The sequence below is a fragment of the Schistocerca piceifrons genome, chromosome 5 (genome assembly GCF_021461385.2).
Source record: "Schistocerca piceifrons isolate TAMUIC-IGC-003096 chromosome 5, iqSchPice1.1, whole genome shotgun sequence".
NCBI classification, from domain to species: Eukaryota; Metazoa; Arthropoda; class Insecta; order Orthoptera; family Acrididae; genus Schistocerca; species Schistocerca piceifrons.
In genome coordinates this window covers 696,001,623-696,029,080 of record NC_060142.1, presented here as the reverse complement: position 1 = coordinate 696,029,080, position 27,458 = coordinate 696,001,623, and the positions used below count along the sequence as shown (strand labels likewise).

At 39.1% G+C, this 27,458-nt stretch overlaps 1 protein-coding gene across 3 annotated transcripts in view; it reads left to right on the top strand.

The window, feature by feature from the left end:
• The window catches only part of LOC124799295 (optineurin), a 142,117-nt gene that overhangs the window by 41,385 nt on the left and 73,274 nt on the right, over window positions 1-27,458 (top strand). For all 3 annotated transcript variants that reach the window (XM_047262881.1, XM_047262879.1, XM_047262878.1), the window contains exons 2-3: window positions 17,710-17,908; window positions 17,988-18,087. In XM_047262881.1, coding sequence (XP_047118837.1) covers window positions 17,717-17,908; window positions 17,988-18,087 — 292 coding nt within the window. In that variant the 5' untranslated portion in view covers window positions 17,710-17,716. The remainder of the gene's footprint in view (window positions 1-17,709; window positions 17,909-17,987; window positions 18,088-27,458) is intronic.

The following is a 27,458-nucleotide window of genomic DNA, read 5'->3' as shown; positions in this document are numbered from 1 at the left end:
ATAATCTTTTAACCACACAGTAGAGATGCTTGTCTGCTTGCTTTCAGCTATTCACAGTACCAGTCCAGCAAGGCCATGTTGGCTGTTGTTACAAGGCCAGATCAATCAATCATCCAGACTCGTCTCCCCCACAAGTACTGAAAAGGCTTCTGCCCTCTTCAAGAACATGTTTGTCTTGCCTCTTCACAGATACCCCTCCATTGTTGTTGTACCTGCAGTATGGCTGTCTGTATTGTTGAGGCACACAAGCCATCCCATCTTGGCAATGTCTGTGCTTCATGGAGCAGACAACACCACTTAAAAAAACTATAATTGTCCCAGTTGATTATTGCACTGTTAAAGTGTCCTTCAAAGATAATATGAACTAGCGGGCTGTCTTCTCTAAAGTTTTCAGTTACATCTGGGGGATGGTCCTGGTATTTGATAGAAGAATCCAGTTTAAGTTGCCCACCATTGATACTGAATCTTAACCAGTCAGTCTCGCATGCAGCTTCCATTTCTGTCTTGATGGATTTGAATTTCACGTCTGCTGCAACAAATACACCACCTCCACTTCACATTAGTGTATCCTTTTGATACAGACGTACCCAAAAGGACCTCAACTCAAGGCTGTCAGTTGTATCCAACAGTTCCACAATTGTAGGAAGTCACAACCTCGCTTGTCGTATATCATTCGAAGTATCTAGTTCAAAACTTACACTTTACTCAGGACCAAGGAACCACAGTCAGTTCTGGGGGCAGAGTTATAGATGTGAACTTAATTGAAATTTCATGAGCAGTTCTCGTCTCCTCAACCTTCTGTGCCAGTTGCTGGAATGAGCCAAGTATGAATTTGGAGCCCGGGCAACAGGTATCATTCATCCCAACATGCACCACAGTATACAGCTGGTTGCACCCTGTTTCCACAGTGTCTGCTGGAGCAGCCTCTTAAGCATATTGAATGTGGCCCCCAAGCATACAAGTTGAGTACACAAGATGATCCTTCTTATCCCTTGCTGAAATTGTTCTGAGGAGGACCATTATCCGTTGTTTGCTCAAATTACCAGCAGTTAACTGCCTCCTTCTCTCCAGTACTTGCTTCTTCGTGACAGAGGAGAGAGAGGTTTCCTGACAGGTGAAGTTTGTCACACTGCCTCAGTTTCAGTTTCAGTGGAAGATGGCACCCCAGACTTGTTGATTAGGGGGATAGGCATTGTACACTGTGTTCCCCCTGGTCTCTGACTCCTCTGTACAGCGGCACTAAACTGACAACTGACATGCCATTCATAATTAAGTCAGTCGGGTCTAGAGGCTAGTGTTGCTGCCTCTGGATCATGGAGTACCAGGTTCAATTCCTGGCCGGGTTGGGGATTTTCTCTGCCTGGGGACTGGGTGTTTGTGTTGTCCTCATCATTTCATCATCATCATTCGTAACGATGGCTAGATTGGACTGTGTAAAAATTGGGGCTTTGTATGGGTGCTGATGGCCGCACAGTTCAGCACTTGACAAACCAATCATCATCATGGTAATCAAGTCGGTGAATCATGATAGGTCCTGTATTTTCTGGAGAGGAAATAATATTTATGGAAGAGGATAGTATTTGATGTACCTTTATTACCTCAAATACATGTCATTCAGAAAAAAAATTGGAGAAGGAATTAAATTTAAGGGAGAAGAAATGAAAGCTTGAGGCATGCTGTAGACACTGAAATTCTGTCAGAGACAGCAAAGGGCTTGGGAAAGCAGTTTAATGAAATGGGCAAAGATTTGAAAGGAAGATATAAGATGAACATCCACAAAAGCCAAACAAGGGTAATGGAATATAATTGTATTAAATCAGGCAATGCTGAGCTAATTAGAGTAGGAACCAAGACTCTGAAAGTAGTAGATGAGTTTCGCTATTTGAGCAGCAAAATAACTGAGGATTGATGAAGTAGAGAGGATATAAAATGTAGACTGACAATGGCAAGAAAAGAAGAGAGATTTGTTAACATTGAATATAAATTTAAGTGTTAGGAAGTATTTTCTGAAGATATTTATCTGTAGTGTAGTCTTGGGTGGAGGTGAAACACAGATGATAAGCAGTTCAGAGAAGAAGAGAAAAGAAGCTTTTAAAATGTGGTGCTGCAGAAGAATACTGAAGATTAGGTGCATAGATCACATAACTGATGAGGAGGAGGAACTGACTATAATTAAGGAGAAAAGAAACTTGTGTTATAACTTCACTAAAAGAAGGGATCAGGTGATAAGTCACAGTGAGACATCAAGGGAGGGAGTGTTGGAGGGAACAGTATATATGTGTGTGTGTGTGTGTGTGTGTGTGTGTGTGTGTGTGTGTGTGTGTGTGTGTGTGTGGGAGGGGGGGGGGGGTTAAAAATTGTAGGAGGAGACACAAGAATGAATACAGTAAGCAGTTTTCAATGGATGTAGGTTGCAGTAGTTACTTGGATATGAGGAAGCTTGCACAGGAGAGAGTACTGTGGAGAACTGCATCAAACCATTCTGTGAACTGAAGACCAAAGCATCATATCTCTCAGTAACACACCCATTCACAGCAACTTCCAGTCACTTGTAAGCAGTCAAAGTAATATCCAACTTACAAACAGTAACTAACTTGTCCCGTGCCCAAGAACAACATTCATAGTGGGATTGCATTGTGGCTGCTGCAGTGTTTATTAGAACAATAAACAAAGAACTTTGAAATATGGTAACTGATTCTTATTAATTGCAGGATTTGTTGCACTATAGGGTTTTCAAGTTCTTCTTAAGAACTGAAGCGATTAACACTTTGATATTATATTTTATCAAGAGGAAAAACATGGGTTAAAAGGCATGAAGCTACTTTGAAAATTTTAATTTTTAACTTTTGTTGTGTTGGAGTTATGCTCACTAGTGAATTTCTCCAACAAACTCAGAAGTTGAGATATTAGTGCCAAATGTAGAGAATATACACTGCTATTGAAGGGGAAAAATAAATGAACCACAATGTAAGAGATACTAACATGCCACAGCATTTGTTTTTGTTACAACTATATTTATGTTACAGTTGTAGACTTTCCAATACTTCCTTAAGAAACTGGTTAACAAACTGAAAAAGATAGAAACTTGCTCTCATTATGTAATTGCCTATACTGCTTTTAAAGGTAAATGATATTCCAAGCCAAATGTTGCTGCAAACTAAAATTTATAGAATGCCAACTGTACTCAGCTCCAGTTTAAGGCCCGAGTAACAAAAGTGGCCACTTGGAGTGCCAAGCTGAGAGGAGTGCCAGTGGCAAAATTTGTGTAGAGAGTGTATTTTGCTTAAGGGAAGGGGGCAAATGGTAAAGTGCAGTTACAACTGATGACATAGTACAAATTGTGTTTTTTGCGGTACTCAGTGTTCGAAAACACACAACATGTCATAATACATCCACATATTTGGGTACAGTTAGTGAAGGATAATGGGAAAATGACACAAACAGCATGTTTAGTTTGTGTGGATAATGTTAGAATCTAGATTTTCCATGAGAAAATTTTTTTTACACACATTGCCCCACTTGTATACAATAGAAATCAAGAACTCAGCTTGTATATGTACATAAATGTGTAAAATTTGAAATTTTATACTTAGCAGATTTTGTGATATCTTCTACATCAGTGTCCCAAACATGAACACTTTATCATCTGTTTGTTCCATGATAAGCAGCAAAAACTATAGAGCTCAACAAAGCACATCTTTCACCTGAGGTGGCTAACAATGTTTGTAGCCTGTTAGCTCATTCAGCTGCACAATGAACAAGGAACCTACTAACATTGACAAATACCTGCATACCATCTTTCACCGTCGTCCAAAGTGAAGAATCCTGTACTGCATAAATTGACCAAAATTTCGCGTGGGATCAGCAACATATGACATTTGAAGACAGAATTTCTGTAATTGCAATCTAATATGAGAACTAATAGCTATTGATAACATGACATATTGCAGCATAATGGCAGCAAAAAACAAAACCAGAAGACTGAATAAAATCATGTTGTCCTCCTGCTATATATATACAGGACATCAGCCAAACATGGGGAAAAAGTGCTCCACTTAGTGGATTTCAAGGCATTTTGCTGAAACAGAAACAACATGAGAGATGCACTAGATTCTACAAAGGACCCTGTTGACAAGCTGTACTCGTTTGGAAGCTATGGAGTGAATTGCACGTGTGGAATAGTTTATATTGATGTTACAGGCATGTTAGCACATACCTAACGGAACACGTCATGTACTGCAGTGGTGGTGCATCATAGCAAGTGCAGTACCACTACACAGTTGCAGGAAACTGTATACTTGCTAGGCAGCCATGTACTGTGGAGAGAAAGACAAAAGACGCAATTTACATTGTGAAACAGTCTGCCAATGCAGATCGCGACAACAGATGGGGGCTTCCATAATCTCGGTTCTTGGCAGTAGCTGGCCTACAGCTGACAGAGCTCACGAGGCGGTCCAGTTAAGAATGTCAGTAAACATTGTGGTCGAATGAATGTAACACACTGAATGTTGTATTGGCTGCTGTGAGCAAAGTACAATTCACTGCACTGGCTTAATCACATTTTGTGATACCAGCCAGTAGAAATTAATATAAAATATATCAATAAAGTATATCAGTCCCCACGCCTGTTATCCAGTCAAAATTAGAATTTAATTACTTACTTGACAAACTGACTCTAGGAACAGGATGAAATTGTACTTTATATTGTCTGAATGTGGCACAGAACAAGTAGTAACTAGATCATGTTGATGAAAGCCATTGGTATAAATGATAGTTTATGAAATACTTTGATGTAATAATATAAATAAAATTTTATTGGAAAAAGTTGTGTAGGCTTGTTTTATTTATTAATTGCCTTACAAACAGAAACATTTAGTGGAATCCACTGCAGTCTTTGGTACAGCATGCTTGTGAGAACCACACTTCGATAGTATTTAATAATAATAATAATAATAATAATAATACGAGGGCGGTTCAGAAAGTAACCTCCAATTGGTCACAGTGCGGGTTGTGGGGGGAGTAGCGACGCCATCTGTGCGTTCACGCACTCAACAGGTCAGTCGGCATCAAGCCGTGGTCGAGTGAACGTCGTACCTGCGCTAGTTTAGTTTTTGTGGCAGTTTGAAATGTGTGCTGCAATAGAAAACCCCGCCAAATGTGAAGTGCGTGCTGTCATAAGGTTTTTTACAGCCAAAGGATATTCTGCAGCAGCTATTCATCGTGAGCTTTGTGCCGTGTACGGACCAAGAGTTATGAGTGAAGGAGTTGTCCGTGAATGGGTACGTTTATTTAAAAGTGGACGAGAAAACATTCATGATGAAGAGAGGAGTGGTAGACCATCATTGGTGACTGACGAACTCGTTCAGACAGTTGATGCAAAAGTTCGTGAAAATCGACGTTTCTCAATGTCGGAGTTGTCTACTGGTTTTCCACAGATTTCTAAGACTCTCTTGTACGAGATAGTGACAGCAAGATTGGGTTACCGTAAGTTCTGTGCACGATGGGTGCCCAAAATTCTTACCGACCACCACAAAACTCAAAGAATGGCCTCTGCATTAGACTTTCTGTCACGTTATGAGGACGAAGGAGAACCATTGTTAAACAGAATCGTCACCGGTGACGAAACCTGGATTAAGTACGTGAACCCTGAGGCAAGAGAACAATCAAAGATTTGGGCACATTCAAATTCGCCTACCAAACTAAGAAAAGCCTTGCAAGAATTTTCTGCCAGAAAACTGATGGCAACGGTGGTTTGGGATGCCAAAGGGGTGTTGTTGGTTGAATTCATGGAACGTGGTACGACCATTAATCAAGACGTGTACTGTGAAACAATAAAAAAGTTACGACGGGCTATACAGAACAAACGCCGTGGTATGCTGACTTCCGGTATCGTTTTTTTGCGCGATAACGCCCGTCCTCACTCTGCTCGCAGAACAACGGCCCTTCTTGAGTCCTTCAAGTGGGACGTTATCAACCATCCACCTTACAGCCCAGATCTGGCGCCAAGTGATTATCACCTCTTCATGCATTTGAAGAAATGGCTCGGGTCACAGCGGTTTGATGACGACGAAGAGCTCAAAGATGCGGTCACAGGCTGGCTCCAGGCACAAGCGGGTGATTTTTATGCAGAAGGAATTTCAAAGCTTGTGAAGCGATACGATAAGTGCCTCAATCGCTATGGAGACTATGTAGAAAAATAGTGCAAAGATGTAGTTGTAAGATGTATATATTAAAATATTTTTATTTAACTTGGTGTATTTTTTTAAATCAACCGGAGGTTACTTTCTGAACGGCCCTCGTAATAATACATGGATGATCTAAAACTACTGGCAGCAACCAATCAACAACTCAACCAATTACTAAAGATAACAGAAGTATTCAGCAATGATATAAATATGGCTTTTGGAACAGACAAATGTAAGAAAAATAGCATAGTCAAGGGAAAACACACTAAACAAGAAGATTACATATTGGATAACCACAGCGGCTCAATAGAAGCGATGGAAAAAACAGATGCCTATAAATATCTAGGATACAGACAAAAAATAGGAATAGATAATACAAATATTAAAGAAGAACTAAAAGAAAAATATAGACAAAGATTAACAAAAATACTGAAAACAGAATTGACAGCAAGAAACAAGACAAAAGCTATAAATACTTATGCTATACCAATATTGACCTACTTATTTGGAGTAGTGAAATGGAGTAACACAGACCTAGAAGCACTCAATACACTTACATGATCACAATGCCACAAATATAGAATACATCACATACACTCAGCAACAGAAAGATTCACATTAAGCAGAAAGGAAGGAGGAAAGGTATTTATCGACATAAAAAACCTACATTATGGACAGGTAGACAATTTAAGAAAATTCTTTATGGAACGAGCAGAAACTAGCAAAATACACAAAGCAATCACTCATATAAATACATCGGCTACACCACTGCAATTTCATAGCCACTTCTACAACCCTTTAGATCACATAACATCAACAGATACAAAGAAAGTAAATTGGAAAAGGAAACACTACATGGCAAGCACCCGTATCATCTAACACAACCACACATCGATCAAGACGCATCCAACACATGGCTAAGAAAAGGCAATATATACAGTGAGACGGAAGGATTCATGATTGCAATACAGCATCAAACAATAAACACCAGATATTACAGCACGCATATTATTAAAGATCCCAATACCACAACAGATAAATGCAGACTTTGCAAACAACAAATAGAAACAGTAGATCACATCACAAGCGGATGTACAATACTAGCAAACACAGAATACACCAGAAGACATGACAATGTAGCAAAAATAATACATCAACAACTTGCCATACAACATAAATTAATAAAACAACACGTTCCCAGATACAAGTATGCACCACAGAATGTACTGGAGAATGATGAATACAAATTATACTGGAACGGAACCATTATAACAGATAAAACAACACCACATAACAAACCTGACAACATACTGACCAATAAAAAGAAGAAATTAACACAACTAATTGAAATATCCATACCCAATACAACAAATATACAGAATAATACTGGAGAAAAAATTGAAAAATACATCCAACTGGCTGAGGAAGTCAAGGACATGTGACATCAGGATAAAGTTGACATTATGCCTATTATACTATCAACTACAGGAGTCAGACCACACAATGTCCACCAGTACATCAACGCAATACAGCTACATCCAAACGTATATACACAACTACAGAAATCTGTAATTATTGATACATGTTCAATTACCCAAAAGTTCCTAAATGCAATATAACATATACCGTACAGTTAAAAGGAAGTCACGCTTGATCAAGGTCCGCGTCACTTTCCATTTTTAACCAGACCTAAGGTCTGAGAAAGGAAAGAAGAAAATAATGATAATAAACCCTGTGGAGGCCCGGGGAAAGAATAGGCCTCCGGTATGTTCTGCCAGTCGTAAAAGGCGACGAAAAGAACAAACCACTAATAGGGCTAACCCCCCTTTTAGTGTGATTAGTTGGTTCAGGACAGAACTAAACAAGCCTCGGACAAGGGGCATCATGGTCGGGGACGACGCTTGAACCCTATGCCCGCCCACAATGGTAACGACACTGCTAGCCAACTGTAAAATGATTTAAATCCAAATAGAGGTGTTTTGCAGGAAATGCTTCCTGCAACCACCCTAGAAGGAAAACAAAAACAGAGGATGAGATGGTCAGATGAAGTTAATCGACACCTCATGTTCTGTTATTACCAAACAACAAACCTAGGAACCAACACAACTGGATACAGATCACAAGCATACACAACATTTATTACCAGATACCCAGAATTAAAATTTTTAACAGAACAACGACTAGCTGATCAGATCCGTGTAATAATAAAAAATAACAGGATACCCCAGTCAGAATTAGAAAACATCAAACAACAAGTACAACAAATACTGGAACAAAATAATGTGCAATCAGAAGAAGAAGAAAATACAGTAATGGACTGAAACATCCCAGAGCAAACAAACAAAGAACAGGCGGCATCAATTAAACAATCAGAGGAAAACGAAATCTTAAGACAGCCACCAGAACAAGCACAAATAGAACACGAAGTGACACACATGTTAGATGTTGTTGTTGTGGTCTTCAGTCCTGAGACTGGTTTGATGCAGCTCTCCATGCTACTCTATCCTGTGCAAGCTTTTTCATCTCCCAGTACCTACTGCAACCTACATCTTTCTGAATCTGCTTAGTGTATTCATCTCTTGGTCTCCCTCTACGATTTTTACCCTCCACGCTGCCCTCCAATACTAAATTGGTGATCCCTTGATGCCTCAGAACATGTCCTACCAACCGATCCCTTCTTCTGGTCAAGTTGTGCCACAAACTTCTCTTCTCCCCAATCCTATTCAATACTTCCTCATTAGTTATGTGATCTACCCATCTAATCTTCAGCATTCTTCTGTAGCACCACATTTCGAAAGCTTCTATTCTCTTCTTGTCCAAACTATTTATCGTCCATGTTTCACTTCCATACATGGCTACACTCCATACGAATACTTTCAGAAATGACTTCCTGACACTTAAATCAATACTGGATGTTAACAAATTTCTCTTCTTCAGAAACGCTTTCCTTGCCATTGCCAGCCTACATTGTATATCCTCTCTACTTCGACCATCATCAGTTATTTTGCTCCCCAAATAGCAAAACTCCTTTACTACTTTAAGTGCCTCATTTCCTAATCTAATTCCCTCAGCATCACCCGACTTAATTAGACTACATTCCATTATCCTTGTTTTGCTTTTGTTGATGTTCATCTTATATCCTCCTTTCAAGACACTGTCCATTCCATTCAACTGCTCTTGCAAGTCCTTTGCTGTCTCTGACAGAATTACAATGTCATCGGCGAACCTCAAAGTTTTTATTTCTTCTCCATGAATTTTAATACCTACTCCGAATTTTTCTTTTGTTTCCTTTACTGCTTGCTCAATATACAGATTGAACAACATCGGGGAGAGGCTACAACCCTGTCTTACTCCCTTCCCAACCACTGCTTCCCTTTCATGCCCCTCGACTCTTATAACTGCCATCTGGTTTCTGTACAAATTGTAAATAGCCTTTCGCTCCCTGTATTTTACCCCTGCCACCTTTAGAATTTGAAAGAGAGTATTCCAGTCAACATTGTCAAAAGCTTTCTCTAAGTCTACAAATGCTAGAAACGTAGGTTTGCCTTTCCTTAATCTTTCTTCTAAGATAAGTCGTAAGGTCAGTATTGCCTCACGTGTTCCAGTGTTTCTACGGAATCCAAACTGATCTTCCCCGAGGTTGGCTTCTACTAGGTTTTCCATTCGTCTGTAAAGAATTCGTGTTAGTATTTTGCAGCTGTGACTTATTAAGCTGATAGTTAGGTAATTTTCACATCTGTCTACACCTGCTTTCTTTGGGATTGGAATTATTATATTCTTCTTGAAGTCTGAGGGTATTTCGCCTGTTTCATACATCTTGCTCACCAGATGGTAGAGTTTTGTCAGGACTGGCTCTCCCACGGCCGTCAGTAGTTCCAATGGAATATTGTCTACTCCGGGGGCCTTGTTTCGACTCAGGTCTTTCAGTGCTCTGTCAAACTCTTCACGCAGTATCATATCTCCCATTTCATCTTCATCTACATCTTCTTCCATTTCCATAATATTGTCCTCAAGTACATCGCCCTTGTATAGACCCTCTATATACTCCTTCCACCTTTCTGCTTTCCCTTCTTTGCTTAGAACTGGGTTGCCATCTGAGCTCTTGATATTCATACAAGTGGTTCTCTTTTCTCCAAAGGTCTCTTTAATTTTCCTGTAGGCGGTATCTATCTTACCCCTAGTGAGATAGGCCTCTACATCCTTACATTTGTCCTCTAGCCATCCCTGCTTAGCCATTTTGCACTTCCTGTCGATCTCATTTTTGAGACGTTTGTATTCTTTTTTGCCTGCTTCATTTACTGCATTTTTATATTTTCTCCTTTCCTCAATTAAATTCAATATTTCTTCTGTTACCCAAGGATTTCTACTAGCCCTTGTCTTTTTACCTACTTGATCCTCTGCTGCCTTCACTACTTCATCCCTCAGAGCTACCCATTCTTCTTCTACTGTATTTCTTTCCCCCATTCCTGTCAATTGCTCCCTTATTCTCTCCCTGAATCTCTGTACAACCTCTGGTTCTTTTAGTTTATCCAGGTCCCATCTCCTTAAATTCCCACCTTTTTGCAGTTTCTTCAGTTTTAATCTACAGGTCATAACCAATAGATTGTGGTCAGAGTCCACATCTGCCCCTGGAAATGTCTTACAATTTAAAACCTGGTTCCTAAATCTCTGTCTTACCATTATATAATCTATCTGAAACCTTTTAGTATCTCCAGGGTTCTTCCATGTATACAACCTTCTTTCATGATTCTTAAACCAAGTGTTAGTTATGATTATGTTGTGCTCTGTGCAAAATTCGACCAGGCGGCTTCCTCTTTCATTTCTGTCCCCCAATCCATATTCACCTACTATGTTTCCTTCTCTCCCTTTTCCTACACTCGAATTCCAGTCACCCATGACTATTAAATTTTCGTCTCCCTTCACAATCTGAATAATTTCTTTTATTTCATCATACATTTCTTCAATTTCTTCGTCATCTGCAGATATAGAAGAAAAATTTCAGCTGACATGGAACACTTCTGGAGCAACGTATGGTCAAACCTGGTACAACATAGCAGGCATGCACGGTGGATACAAGCAGAAACAGATACATACAAGATGATACCACAAATGCCTGAAGTGATAATTTTGAAACACGAAGTCACTCAAGCAATTAATTCTACTCACAATTGGAAAGCCCCTGGAAAAGATAAAATAGCAAATTTCTGGCTAAAGAAGTTCACCTCAACACATTCACATCTAACTAAATTATTTAACAATATAATAGAGGGAAACATTCGACGCGGGAAAAATATATTTAAAAACAAAGATGATGTGACTTACCATACGAAAGCGCTGGCAGGTCGATAGAAACACAAACAGACACATATATACACACAAAATTCAAGCTTTCGCAACAAACTGTTGCCTCATCAGGAAAGAGGGAAGGAGAGGGAAAGACGAAAGGAAGTGGGTTTTAAGGGAGAGGGTAAGGAGTCATTCCAATCCCGGGACCGGAAAGACTTACCTTAGGGGGATTGTAATGACTCCTTACCCTCTCCCTTAAAACCCACTTCCTTTCGTCTTTCCCTCTCCTTCCCTCTTTCCTGATGAGGCAACAGTTTGTTGCGAAAGCTTGAATTTTGTGTGTATATATGTGTCTGTCTGTGTATCTATCGACATGCCAGTGCTTTCGTATGGTAAGTCACATCATCTTTGTTTTTAAATATAAATTATTTTAACAGTTACACTGTAGACCCATACACATTCCCTGATACACTTACACAAGGAATAACTTATCTGAAACCTAAAGATGAAGCAGACTCAGCAAACCCAGCTAAATATCGCCCCATAACATGCCTACCAACAATATACAAAATATTAACTTCAGTCATTACACAGAAATTAATGACACATACAACACAGAACAAAATTATAAATGAAGAACAAAAAGGCTGTTGCAAAGGAGCACGAGGATGTAAAGAGCAACTGATAATAGATGCAGAGGTGACATATCAAGCTAAAACTAAACAAAGGTCGCTACACTACGCATACATTGATTACCAAAAAGCTTTTGATAGTGTACCCGACTCATGGTTACTACAAATATTGGAAATATACAAAGTAGATCCTAAATTGATGCAGTTCCTAAACATAGTAATGAAAAATTGGAAAACCACACTTAATATCCAAACAATTTCAAATAATATCACATCACAGCCGATACAGACTAAGCGTGGAATATACCAAGTAGATTCATTAAGTCCTTTTTGGTTCTGCCTTGCTCTGAACCCACTATCCAACATGCTAAATAATACAAATTATGGATACAATATTACTGGAACATACCCACACAAAATCACACATTTGCTATACATGGATGATCTAAAACTACTGGCAGCAACAAATCAACAACTCAACCAATTACTAAAGATAACGGAAGTATTCAGCAATGATATTTATATGGCTTTTGGAACAGACAAATGTAAGAAAAATAGCGTAGTCAAGGGAAAACACACTAAACAAGAAGATTACATATTGGATAACCACAGCGACTGCATAGAAGCGGTGGAAAAAAACAGATAAAGGAAGGGGATTTATCGGTATAAAAAACCTACATTATGGACAGGTAGACAATTTAAGAAAATTCTTTATAGAACGAGCAGAAACTAGCAAAATACACAAAGCAATCACTCATATAAATACATCGGCTACACCACTACAATTTCATAACCACCTCTACAACCCTTTAGATCACATAACATCAACAGATACGAAGAAAGTAAATTGGAAAAAGAAAACACTACATGGCAAGCACCCCTATCATCTAACACAGCCACACATCGATAAAGACGCATCCAACACATGGCTAAGAAAAGGCAATATATACAGTGAGACGGAAGGATTCATGATTGCAATACAGGATCAAACAATAAACACCAGATATTACTGCAAGCATATTATTAAAGATCCCAATACCACAACAGATAAATGCAAACAACAAATAGAAACAGTAGATCACATCACAAGCGGATGTACAATACTAGCAAACACAGAATACACCAGAAGACATGACAATGTAGCAAAAATAATACATCAACAGCTTGCCTTACAACATAAACTTATAAAACAACACGTTCCCACATACAAGTATGCAGCACAAAATGTACTGGAGAATGATGAATACAAATTATACTGGAACAGAACCATTATAACAGATAAAACAACACCACATAACAAACCTGACATCATACTCACCAATAAAAAGAAGAAATTAACACAACTAATCGAAATATCCATACCCAATACAACAAATATACAAAAGAAAACAGGAGAAAAAATTGAAAAATACATCCAACTGGCTGAGGAAGTCAAGGACATGTAGCATCAGGATAAAGTTGACATTATACCAATTATACTATCAACTACAGGAGTCATACCACACAATGTCTACCAGTACATCAATGCAATACAGCTACATCCAAACTTATATATACAACTACAGAAATCCGTAATTATTGATACATGTTCAATTACCCAAAAGTTCCTAAATGCAATATAACATATACCGTACAGTCAAAAGGAAGTCACGCTTGATCAAGGTCCATGTCACTTTCCATTTTTGACCAGACATAACGTCTGAGAAAAGAAAGAAATAATAATAATATTTAAAAGTACTGCTATTTTGATCAAGGAGTGAAAATGAAGCCTAAACAAATTGATAGATTTCTATCCTCTGTCCAGTTTTGTCAAGGCAAGGGGAAACAACATTACTCTGTCAACTGCATTGCTCTCTTGTATTTGAAATATTGTTCTTGATGTGCTTTTCAAAAATTGTGAGTGAATGAATTTTCTTGGTACAATCAGTTTTTCAGTCTTATCAGCTGCGTAATAAGTGGAAAGGTAATATGATGTGTTGCGAGTCTTGGATGATGATATTTGTGTTTCCTGGCGCTATCCATATACAGTTAAAAATTTCCTCTGATCATTACCATGAAGCAGCTGCCATATGATTATTCCAAAACACTGATGACAAATAAAATCTTTGTTATCTGTCTGTTCATGAAATTGTCGTAACTGTGGGAGAAGATTTTTTTTTTAGTCATCAATCTTCTGACTGGTTTGATGCTGTCTGCCATGAATACCTCACCTGTGGCAACCTCTTCATCTCAGAGTAGCACTCGCAACCTATGTCCTCAATTATTTGATGGATGTATTCCAATCTCTGTATTCCTCTGCAGTTTTTGCTCTCTACAGCTCCCTCTAGCACCATTGAGGCCATTCCCTGATGTCTTAACAGATGTTGTACCATTCTGTTCTGCCTCCTTGTCAGTGTCCCCCTATCCTCTCTGATTCTGTTCAGAACCTCCTCATTCTGTACCTTATCAGTCCACCTAATTTCCAACATTTGTCTCTAGCACCACATCTCAAATGGTTTGATTCTCTTCTGTTACGGTTTTCCCCCACAGTCCATCTTTCACTACCATACAATCAATGCTGTGACCCAAGCATACATTCTCAGAAATTTCTTCCTCAAATTAAGACCTAAGTTTGAGACCAGTAGGCTTGTCTTGGCGAGGAATGCCATTTTTGCCAGTGCTAGTCTGACTTCGATTTCTTGCTTGCTAACTGGAATGGTTATTTTACTACCTAGGTAGAGAACTTCCTCTACTTTGTGACCTCAATTCTGATGTTAAGTTCCTCGCTGTTCTCATTTCTGCTACTTCTCATTGCTTTTGGCTTTCTTAGATTTACTGTCACTCCATATTCTGCACTCATTAGACTGTTCATTCCATTCAGCACGTCCTATAATTCTTCTTCACTTTCACTCAGGATAGCAATGTCATCAATGAATCATATCATCGATATCCTTTCACCTTAAATTTTAATTCCAATCCTGAATCTTTCTTTTATTTCCATCATTGCTTCTTCGATGTACAGATTGAAAAGTAGGTGCGAAAGACTACATCCCTGTCTTACATCCTTTTGAATCCGAGCACTCCCTTCTTGGTCTTTTGCTCTTATTATTCCCTCTTGGTTCTTTTAGATATTGTATATTACCCGTCTCTCCCTACAGCTTATCCCTATTTTTCTCAGAATTTTGAACATCTTGCACCATTTTACATTGCTGAACACTTTTTCTGGTCGACAAATCCTATGAACATGTTTTGGTTTTGCTTGGGCTTGCTTCCATTACCAACCTCAACGTCTGAATTGCGTCTCGGGTGCCGTTACATTTCCTGTAGCCAAACTGATTGTCATCTAGTGCATCCTCAATTGTCTTTTCGATTCTCCTGTATATTATTGTTGTCAGCAACTTGGATGCATGAACTTTTAAGCTGATTGTGCAAAATTCTCACACTTGTCAGACCTTGTAGTCTTCGGAATTGTGTGGATAATATTTTTCCCAAAGCCAGATGGTATGTCGCCAGACTAGTCATGTTAATACACACCAATGTGAATAGCTGTTTTGTTGCCACTTCCTTCAATGATTTTATAAATTCTCTCCAAAGCTCTCTTCTAAATCGACTCCTGTTTCTTCTTCTGTCTCATCAGACATAACTTCCCCCTCATAGAGGCTTTCGGTGTACTCTGTCCATCTATCCGCTCTCTCCTTTGCTTTTAACAGTGGAATTTTCATTGTACTCTTAATGTTACCGCCATTGCTTTTAATTTCACTGAAGGTTGTTTTGACTTTCCTGTATGCTGAGTCAGTCCTTCTGACAACCATTTCTTTTTCGATTTCTTCACACTTCTCTTGGAGCCATTTTGTATTAGCTTCCCTGCACTCCCTATTTATTTCTCTCCTCAGTGTCTTGTATTTCTGTATTTCCCTGAACGTTTTTGTACATCCTTCTTTCATCGATTAACTGAAGTATTTCTTCAGTTACCCATGGTTTCTTCACAGTTACCTTCTGTGTACCTATGTTTTTCTTTCCAACTCGTGTAATTGCCCTTTTTAGAATGTTTCTCTTCAGCTGTACTACCTATTGAGCTATTCCTTATTGCTGCATCTATAGCCTTAGAAAACTTAAAATGTATCTCTTCATTGCTTAGTATTCCTTATTCCACTTTTTTGCTTATTGATTCTTCCTGACTAGTCTCTTAAACTTCAGCCTGTTCTTTATCACTGCTGTATTATGATCTGAGTCTACATTTGCTCGTGGGTATGTCTCACAATCCAGTATCTGAATTTGGAATCTCTGTCTGACCATGATGTAATCTAACTGGAATCTTCCCGTATCACCCATCCTTTACCAAGTATACCTCCTCCTCCTGTGATTCCGTAACAAGATATTCGCTATTACTAGTTGAAATTAATTACAGATCTCAATTAGTCTTTCTCCACTCTCATTCCTTGTCCCAAGCCCATATTCTCCTGTAACCTTTTCTTCTACTCCTTTCCCTACATCTGCATTCCAGGTCTCCGTGACTATTAGTTTTCTTCTCCTCTTACGTTCTGTATTACTCTTTATCCTCATATAATTTCTCTGGCTCTTCAGCTTGCGACGTCGGCACGTATACTTGAATTATCATTGTCAGTGTTGGTTTGCTGTCATTTCCGATAAGAACAACTCTATCACTGAATTGTTCGCAGTAACACACTCTTTGCCCTACCTTTCTATTCATAACAAATCCTATTCCTGTTATACTATACTCAACTGACCAGAAATCCTTGTCTTTTGTCCATTTCACTTTACTGACCCTACTACATGTAGATTGAGTCTTTGCATTTCCCTTTTCAGATTTTCTAGCTTCATTACCTTGTTCAAGATTCTGACATTCCACGCCCTGATTTGTAGAACATTACCGTTTCGATGGTTATTCAATCTTCTTCACATGGTCATCTCCCCTTTGGCACTCCCATCCCAGAGCTCCAAATGAGGGACTATTCCAGAATCTTTTTGCCAATGGAGAGATCATTGTGACATTTTTTTTCAGTTACGGGCTACAAGTCTTGTGGATGCATGTTACATATCTTTAGTGCTGTGGTTTCCACTGCCTTCTGCATCCTCATATTGTCAATCATTGCTGATTCTTCCGCCTTTAGGGGCAGTTCCCCACCCCAAGGACAATATCATCCCATTCGTGCCACAGTGCACCATTCATGCTAACATGACACTACTAAAAATAGAACAGGAAACTGACTCTGATTCCACACAATAGAATTAAAGCATCTAAATGCGTGTCTCATATTTTTCATAGTTCCTGTATTTTCTGTTGTGGAATGGTTCAGTAAGATAATTATAAGTGAATATGTTTACAATGGATTGCAGAATTTGCATGTGCACTGGAGGTGACCATAATTTTATATTATAAATTTGTGTGTGTGTGTTGAAATATTGAGCTTTTTGCTGAAAATACAACTTACGTGTAAAGAAAGATATAGGCTTTGTCGTGTTCACTACTTCTATATTTACATTGTGAGTTTGGTCTTTATCTGTCAGTTTTTGGGGAAAAAAGAGTAGTCTTAGTTTATAAAAGAGTTGATAATACTAAGAGAAATACATGTCAAGTGACTGACGTCTATAATTTCTGCTTACAGTGTTAAAATGGTGAAAGTCAATGAAAAGGATGAGACTTCAAAAACTCCTGGACACGACCCACTTTCCTCAATGTCAAGTGAGGGATCGTTTGTTGTTTTGGGAACATCACCTCATGAATCTGAAAGACAGCCTGCAAGTGATATTACTATTGTCTCACAGCCACCAAGTTTTAATGAACTTATGTTGACAGATTATCAGGTACGCATACAAGAGAAAATTGCGCAGTTCAATCTCTTTTATGTCCATAATTTTTATGATTCCTATGCTATGCATTTAGACACCATCGAACTTACCGGAACCGCTATCTGCTGACTTGAGTCCAGAAGAGGTACACAAAAAGCTTGAAGAGGTCGTGCAGCACAATCTTCATCTGAAAGGTAAACTGTCAAATTTTGTTACAGCTTTTTAGTTTGGGGTCCATAGTAGTACTCTGTTTAGTCAACAAGCTGATAAAAATTTTGGAGAACGATGTCATTATAACTCACATTTTACAGATCTATGTTGTCTGTTTCAAAGACTAGTAGTAAGGTTTAATCACAGTCTTTCCAGTGTGTGTCAGTTTTGCCTGTCTGTTTCCAGACTGGATTCACTTTGTTCAGAAGCAATTCCAGAATAACCGAGGATAGTTAGCTGCTAAATATTTGTATCTATGACATAGCCTATCTTGTTTTTATGCAAACATTTTTGTTGTTGATTGACATTTTGGAGCATTTGTGTTGTAAGATCAAAAGTTTTCATATTAATAATTCTTGTGTACTTTCAGCATTAATTGTTAAATTAGGTCTCCCATAAGTAGCACTGAAATATTTAATGAATAATGTTTTTCATTTGGAGGGAAGGGAGTAACTGTTTCATTCATGCTAAAACTGCAAGGTATTGTACATATCAGATTGTCTGGCAGTGTAATTACAAGTACAGGGGGAGGAGGAATTCTTGGTCTGGCACAGAGATGATAATATCATTCAAATTTTGTTTTTATTTTGTTCACACAAGTTTCCACTTTGAGCTGCAGACAGGCACAACAAAAAGACTGTTACACATTGAGTTTTTGGCCAAAGCCTTCTTCAGAAGAGAAAGGAAAACATACACATTTGCACAAGCATGTGCACTTAACACACACGTAACTGCAGTCTTCAGGCATTCTGGCCAGAATGCAACTGCCGCAGTGAACGAAAGCAGCAATCTGGATTAGGAAGGGGAAGGATAGCAGGGTATGAATGGGGCGTGAGAAGAGCACTGTCTGTCGTAGAGGGTGTTCATGTGCTAGATGGCAGGACAAGGCTGCCAGGCACAGCATCAAGAGGCTGTGGAGAAGGGAGGGGTGGGGGAGAGAAGGGTTGCGGAAAAGGAGATGAGCGGAGAAGGCAAAAAGACAGGTGGGTGCATTGGCAAAGGGCAGCACACAGTGAGGCTTAGAGGGTGTGGATTAGGAAGAGGCAATAAGACAGAGGGGGCAGAAACTGTTGGGTGGCGAGTGTGGCGATAGTAGGTTACCGTAGGTTGAGGCTGGAATAATTTCGGGAGTGGAGAATGTGTTCTAAGGATAACTCTCATCTGCGCAGTTCAGAAAAGCTGGTGGTAGAGGGGAGTATCCAGATGGCCCGGGTTGTGAAGCAGCCATTGAAATCAAGCTTGTTATGGTTAGCTGCATGTTGTGCCACAAGGTGTTCCACTTTGTTTTTGGCCATAGCTAGGCAGTGGCCATTCATCCCGGTGCAAAGCTGCTTAATAGTCATACCAATATAAAAGGCTCGTATATAAGCCTCTGATGTGGTAGGACAAGCTTACGACTGGAAAGTGTGAGTGGATGGGGGCAGGTCTTGCACCTGGGTCTTCCTCTAGGAAATGATCCCTCTGACGAGGGGTTGGGACTGGGATTGGCATAGGTATGGACTAGGACGTTGTAGAGGTTGGACGGGTACCAGAACACCACTTTAGGAAGGGCGGAATGTGGTCCCAGGTAGGATGTCCATCATTTCAGGGCATGATGACGGGTTATCAAAGCCCTGATGAAGAACATGGTTCAGTTTTTCCAGTCCTAGCTGATGTTGAGTGACAGAGGTTCTTGGAGGTGGTGAGAGGATTAGGAGTGTTTTGGGATATGGCATGGGAAATGTTGTCTGTGGACTAGGTCTGGGGGATAGTGCCTGTCTGTGAAGGCCTTTGTGAGACCTTCAGTGTATTTGACAAAGGGAGTTTCTGTCACTGCAGGTACACCATCCCCAAGTGGCCAGGTGGTATGGGAAGGATATTTTTGTGTGGAAGAGATGGCAGCTGTTGAAATGCATGTACTGTTCTGACTGCTGGATTTAATGTGGACAGAGGTGTTGTAGTGGTTCCACCTGCTTTATTTCTTAGTTTTTTGCTCTCGGTGGTGATATACTGCTTTGCTACACTGACTGAAAAGTAGGGTTTGTAATTTGGATGCCGACTGCAGTAAACAATATAGCCAACAGATGCACAGTTATGTTTTACTGACTTTTACTTTCACTTTGCACAATTCCTCAATAATACAGTTATATATGTATGGCTAGTGCACTATTGTTTAAACTTTTCATAAGCCTCATTAATAATTTGCCAGCGAACCTCCAGATACTGCTGCAATAGTTTACTGTTGAACATTTACGAGCAGTAAAAACATAACCACATAATTCACAGTTCTTGAAGAATAAACAGGTACATATGGAGCCGACACTGACATTGTTTTTACAAAGGGCCAAATTGTTTAACACTTATGACACTGTTAAGTTGGAGCATGGTTGTTGTTCTAACCAGCACAGGTTACTCGTCTGAAACTCGGCCATGGACTGACTGTCTTGTGACCAAAAATCGGCCCCTTGTATGTCATCACAATAATAGGTGCTGAAGCTACAAATTGTTCGAAGTTAAATTTACAGAAATTTCAATTAAAACTGAACTCATTAAATTAACTGAATACATCAAAAGTTGGTCCTTTTTTAACAGTTTCTTCTACTCCACCTTTTGTATGGTTGTGAAACATGTCTTCCAGCTTTTTCTGAGGGTCTATATCTTCATCAAACTCTCCATCATTACAGATGGAGATGAGTACAACAGATTATGATTAGACTGGAACACATGACACCATTGTTACATTTTTGTAAAACCAGACAGACTTGAAGTTACAGTTCTTTGTGTACTGGGCCAAAATTTTGGGGGAATATAATATTTTGTCCTTTCATAATGTTACTACTAATGTCAACCATTTTTTCAGTAGAATTCTTACAAGAGGCACACTGGTGTTCCAGGTGTCAGTAGTTATATTTCTGCCAGTACTTTCTGAAGGAATAACAAGATGTTGCACTATTTCTGAAGGATTGTTTGATTTGTTGAAAGGACCATCTTGCTGCTTACCTACATATATTTCAAAGTTCACAAGATTAAATATCATGGAGTCTACCAAGCCAAGAACCTTTATGCCATATTTCTTTGGATTTTTTTTTGACAGATATTGTCAGAAGGAACATCGTCCACAAAATGGAATTAGTTGCGTGTCAATTGTCACATGTTCTCCAGGAGTATATAGCTTCAAATACTTACCTTGCAACGGTGTGATAAGTTAGCTCACAGCAGCTAACTTTTCAGTTTTTTCCTCTCATCTCTAGAGCTTTTGTCATCAGAGCGTACACAGCAAAGTAACAACAGGGATCTTATTTATGGCATAGTAACTGCAAATACATCAGGCCCACCTTTATCCCACCTTCCTTTGAAATGGAGGTGGGAAGCTTTGTAAGTTCCTGCATGTAGTGGGAGGCCCAGAAGGACTTGCTATCTGTATCTTGTGTCTCACAAGATCTGTCAAACTGTCCACGTATGTTCATTACATCCAAATTAGTGTGCACAGCAATGTAATCAAGCATTTTATGATCAAGATTAAGAGAACAAATTTCTGTTGAAGTCTTTGCTGCTATGGCCAGCACTAAAAGTGCCTGGCTTATGAGAAATGATGTTATGGCTTTTGGGTCTTCCCCTGTCACTAACTGGTTTCATATGCTATTTAGTCCACTCATCTTTATTCACCCCTGTAGCAGTTATTACTAACAAAATGAATTCGAAGATTCGTCACTTGAAGAAACAACCTTTTCTGAATCCACTTATCCTCACATATAAGGCTCACTTATTTCAACATTGTCCTCTTCACCTTCTGAACTATCCTCAGATGGAGATTATTCATCATCGGTTCGTAGCAACTCTTACATAATTTCCTCATCCGTGAGAATCTTGGACATTTGTGAAATGACATGAGAAACAATGTTGAAACCTCCTGCTGTGGGGTGGCGGGTAATAATCAAAAGGTCAGTACTTAGTTATGTCATTATGAAAAGACAGCTAAATTATCTGTGCTTGCTTTACACCTACCTTTACTGTTTACCATAATTTCCATTCTGCAGGTCCACAGTACTCTTTGTGCTCACTGAAAGAAAATGTTCCTACTTGCTATGTACTCAGCGGGATCAGGCCTATCGCTACAAACATAGGCTTGAGTTTTAACTGATTGCTGTGTTCTGTAAAAGTTCACATACACAAAATATTATAATAATGATTTCCCTACCGAAAACAGCACTATTAAAGTTCAGAGGCGACCCCTACAGGAAGTTCCAAGTAAAATGATATATCATCCTGACTTCCAATTACCAGATGTTAATCGCTTGCCTTAAATGTGGAAAATAATCTTGCCAATTGCCACACGGTTTTGTCAACATTATGGGCAGCATGCAGAACAGTTACTTCCGTGAAATCCAAGCGACTGCATACAGTCCTCATCAGTTTACCAGTAACGCATTCAAGTCTGTCCAGCTGTGACATCATTCGAGGCACAACACATGCAGGTGTTTGACACAAGCGGATCAGTATCTTGGTGCGAAGTGATCTGATGACACGGGAGTTGATTTTACAGTTTGGTGACCAGCATCTGCTGTCTGGCTGTGGCTTTGCTGTAGTTCTGGACTCTGACTTCTGCACAAAGTTCTCCTATAGTTTTGTCCCATTACACTGCACTGCCCCTCTGGCTATATTTATGTAGGGATGCAGTGGGCCACCAAATGGAACATATGCTATCAACCGTCTAAGGCAGAGCAGTATCTAAATGGCCCCATTCTTGGACAGGTATTAATTAATAGCTCTGTCATTTAACAATTTACAATCTTCTTAATGTTTACATAAATAGAATTAAGTTTGTTTTAGTTACTGAAATAGTTTCAGCTGGACTGCATTTCAACTTTGCTGGCAAGAATTTTTCGAGCTGTATCAATAGTAGAACATGACCTCTGAGCTGCCTCTTTAAGATTTCTTGGAACCACAGTCTTGAAACATGGTACAGCTGTAATATTTCATGAATTTAATCAAGTGCCATAATTAGAACTTTCTATTACAAATAGAAATGATACTTAATCTACCACGAATAAGGATGTTTTCATTGCAAATCCGGTTTTTAGTAAATAATATGAAAACTAATACATGTAGCTTATTGGTGTCACATTTATGTAATGTTTTTACGTGCAACTGAGGCTATGTATGAATTTTTGGATTTATGATTCTAATATTTAGCTGCTTCAGTTGTTCGTAAAAAACTTTGATTTTTACCAAAATATTTCTCTGATCAAGTTGAGACTTATAACTTCTAATTTTGACATACACTTGCACATTATGACCAATTTTTAGCTTTCTAGTTCTATTATTCAGCACTACTTATTTTTTTCGTAAGATCATATATTTTACCTAACTTACTCATTTGATCATTCTGAGACTTAACAGTGTTAACATTAACATACTTAAGTGTATGCTGACAAAGTTTGGGAAAGTTATTTTGATTTTTGATTTCACTCTTAAGTTATGTTGCAGTGCAGGTGTGTTATGACGATGTGGCATTGGTAGTAGTGAGTTGGGTTAAGTCCTGGCAACTCGCCCACCTCTGTACCTTGTTCAGTGATACAGCACTTGTTTCGCCCCACTGTGTATTCAGTGAACACTTCCTAAAATATGTGACTGGTCAGGAAAGTGAAAAAATTTTTATTGAGACTATGATGGTGATCACGCGTAAATGCTCACATCGAGTCACTTCACTGAAATACTGAATAGCACAAGTTGTCACATTGGGTCACTTCGCTGAAAATTGAGTGACACGGGTAGTCATGTCACATCAAAACATGGACAACTGCAAAACAATGAAGGTGACAGTGATATTAAGCAGAACTCAAGAAGAGTATTTTGGGTGTGTGTGTATTGAACATGTTTTATAACTCTGTCTTCCCCAGATATTGACCCAATTGGCAAGGAGTGCTGCGTAAGTATGGCCCAAGGTAGTGCGTAGATTATATGTGTGGCAACGTACCACTTTGTTAGGGGTGGAAAGGATTGTAACATCTTCCTTGTTCCTAGGCATGATGATAAACAGTCAGAGCCCTGGCGAAGGATGTGATTGAGTTTTTCCTGTCCGGAATAAACTGGTTGATTGGGGCGGGGCGGATGCACCTTCGCATATGATTCTAAGAGTTCGTTGGAGAGCTAGGGGTGTGTGAGGATAAGGTATGGGAAATCTGTCTGTGGATTAGGTTTGGGGGAATAGTGCATGTCTGTAAAGACCTTAGGGAGACCTTCAACATGCTGGACAAAGGAATTCTCATCACTGCAGATGGTGGCCAGATTTTTTTAGTCCTCAGTCTTCTGACTGGTTTGACATGGCCCGCCATGAGTTCCTTCCCTGTGCCAACTTTTTCATCTCAGAGTAACACTTGCAACATATGTACTCAATTATTTGCTGGATGTAACCCAATCTCTGTCTTCCTCTATAGTTTCTACCATCTACGGTGTCCTCTAATACCATGGAAGTTATTCCCTGATGTCTTAACAGGTATCCTATCATCCTGCCCCTTCTTCTTGCCAGTGTTTTCCATATATCCTTTTCCTTGACGATTCTGTGGAGAATCTCATTCCGTACCTTGTCATTCCACCTAATTTTCAGAATCCTTGTCGGTGTTTTCCATATATTCCTTTTCTTGCCGATTCTGTGGAGAACCTGATTCCTTACCTATCATTCCACCTAATTTTCAGCATCCTTTTGTAGTATCACATCTCAGATTCTTTGATACTCTTCTGTTCTGGTTTTCCCACAGTTCATGTTTCACTACTACACAATGCTGTGCTCTAACATAAACCCTCAGAAGCTCTAACATACATTCTAGAAATTTCTTCCTCAAATTGAGGCCTACGTTTGATACTAGTAGACCTTGTTTGCCAGAAATATCAGTGCTAGACTGCTTTTTATGTAGTCATTTCTGCGTTGGTCATCGGTTATTTTTCTGCCCAGATAATAGAACTCTTTGACTTTCTGATCCCCAGTTCTTATGTTAAGTTTCTCACTGTTCTCATTTCCAGTGCTTCTCATTACTTTTGTCTTTCTTCGATTTACTCTCAGTCCATATTTTGCACTCATTAGACTGTTCATTCTGTTCAACATATCCTGTAATTCTTCATTTTCACTGAGGATAGCAATGTCCTCAGTGAATCTTATCATTAATATTCCATTACCCTGAATTTTAATCCCGCACTTACTCTTTTTCCGTCATTGCATTTTCAATGTAAGGATTAAATAGTAGGGGCAAAAGACTACATCCTTGTCTGGCACCCATTTTAATCCAAGCACTTCGTTCTTGGTGTCCTACTATTAGAGTTCTCAGATGGTACGGGAGTGAATTTTTGGTGCGGGAGGAATGACAGCTATCAGAGTGCAGGTAGTGTTGGTGGTTAGTCAGCTTGATATGGAGAGGAGTGTGGATGGAGTCATAAGAGAGGAGGAGGTCAACATAGAGGAATGTGGCACGTTGAATTGATGGAGAACCAGGTGAAGTGAATGGAAGAGACGGAGGTTGTGTAGAATTGATGGTAGGATGCCTTGGCGCTGGGTCCAGGTCATGAAGATATCATCAGTGAATCTGATCCAGAAAAGGGGTTAGGGATTTCGTGTGGCAGGGAAAGTTTCCTCTATAGATGGCCTGTAAATGGATTGGCATAGGAAGCTGTCATTTTGTGAATTTGTGTGTTTAGCTTCCCCAGAGGAATAGCAGTTATTTATGGGGATGTAATTATATGTATACAGAATGAGATGGTGAGTTTTGATCAACATCTCCAACCAATTTCCCATAACCTAGCCTCCCATATTAAAGAGACAAACTACTTCCATCACCCACTCTCAACCACCCAATCCCCATTACCACCTGAATTTCTGCTTGTCACTATTGTTGCCATCTTCCTATACACCAATATCCCACCATCAAACACTCTCTCTCCCAACATCCTTCAGACTCCAAACCCATCACATCTTTCCTTATACATCTAGCTAATTACATCCTCCTCACACATTTGAGGGGGAGATATACAAACAAATCCTTGGTATCCTTGGTTATGTGCCTGTCAACAACTTAACGTGTTACTTGGCTGTTACACTTAACTTGTAAATTATAAGTTGTATTTCCAGGTGAGGATTATTCAAGGGAAGATATCTTCTACAGAAAAAAACAAATTGTGTTCTCTGGAGGTTGGAATTTGAAACATTAGATCCCTTAACTATCTTAGTAGGCGAGAGGAGTTTAAAAGAGGAATGGATAGATTCAAATGGGATGTTATGGAAATTAGTGATGTGTGATGGTGGATATTTGGTCAGATGAGAACCAGATTATCAACACCAAGTCTAAGAGGGGTAATGCAGGAGTAAGTCTAATAATAGATAGGAAAACAAGATCTTGATTGAACTATTATGAACAGCTTAATGAATGGATTATCATGTTTTAGATAAACGAAAGCCATGGACAAATACAGTAGTAAAAGTATGTAAGCCTACTAGCTCTGCAGATGAAGATTTTGATACAAAATATATGCTGAGTTGAAAGAAAATATTCCATAACTTAAGACAGACAAAGAATTAATTGCTTTGGGGCACTGAAATCAATAGTATGAAATAGAAGAGTGGGAAAACCTGGACCTGGGAAAGGAGTGAAAGATAAAGGTGCCTGGTAGAATTTTTTACAGAGCATAATTTAAACATTGCAGAGTTTGATTTAACTCTGAAGAAAGGTAAATTGAATAGAGCTGACCATCATTCATCAGTTATGAAATGCAGATTAAAGGAGAAGAAATTTCAAAAAAGTAGGGAACTAAGTGAAGAGACTTGGATAAATTGGAACAACCAGAGTTTGTTGAAAGTTTCACAGGAAGTCAGCATTAATCAATGATCACCCGAATTTGGGGGTGGGGAATAAATACAGTAGAAGATAAATGGGTAAGTTTGAAAAATGAAATAATGAAGACAGCAGAGGGAAACCTAGCCTAAAAGACAAGATACAGCAGAAATCCTGGCCTGGGATAACATACAAGATATTAAATAAAGCAGGCACAAAGGAATGCAGGAAAGTGTGTGTGTGAGAGAGAGAGAGAGAGAGAGAGAGAGAGAGAGAGAGTGTGTAAAATAACAGTGTAGCAATGGCTAGAGAAGAAATGCAACTTCCAGAAGCATGCATGTAGGTAGGAAAAATGGATGCCACTTATAATAAAATTAAAGAAACCTTTGAAGAAGTGAGAAGCAGGATTATGACTATCAAAGGCACAGGTGGTGTGCAAGTAACTACGCAAATAAGTGAAGTCTGAAAGTTGGAAGAAGTGTGTAGAAGGACTATGTAAAGGAAAATGTCGTAACATAATGAAGGATGTTAACAACAGTGCAGCCGCAATTAACCAA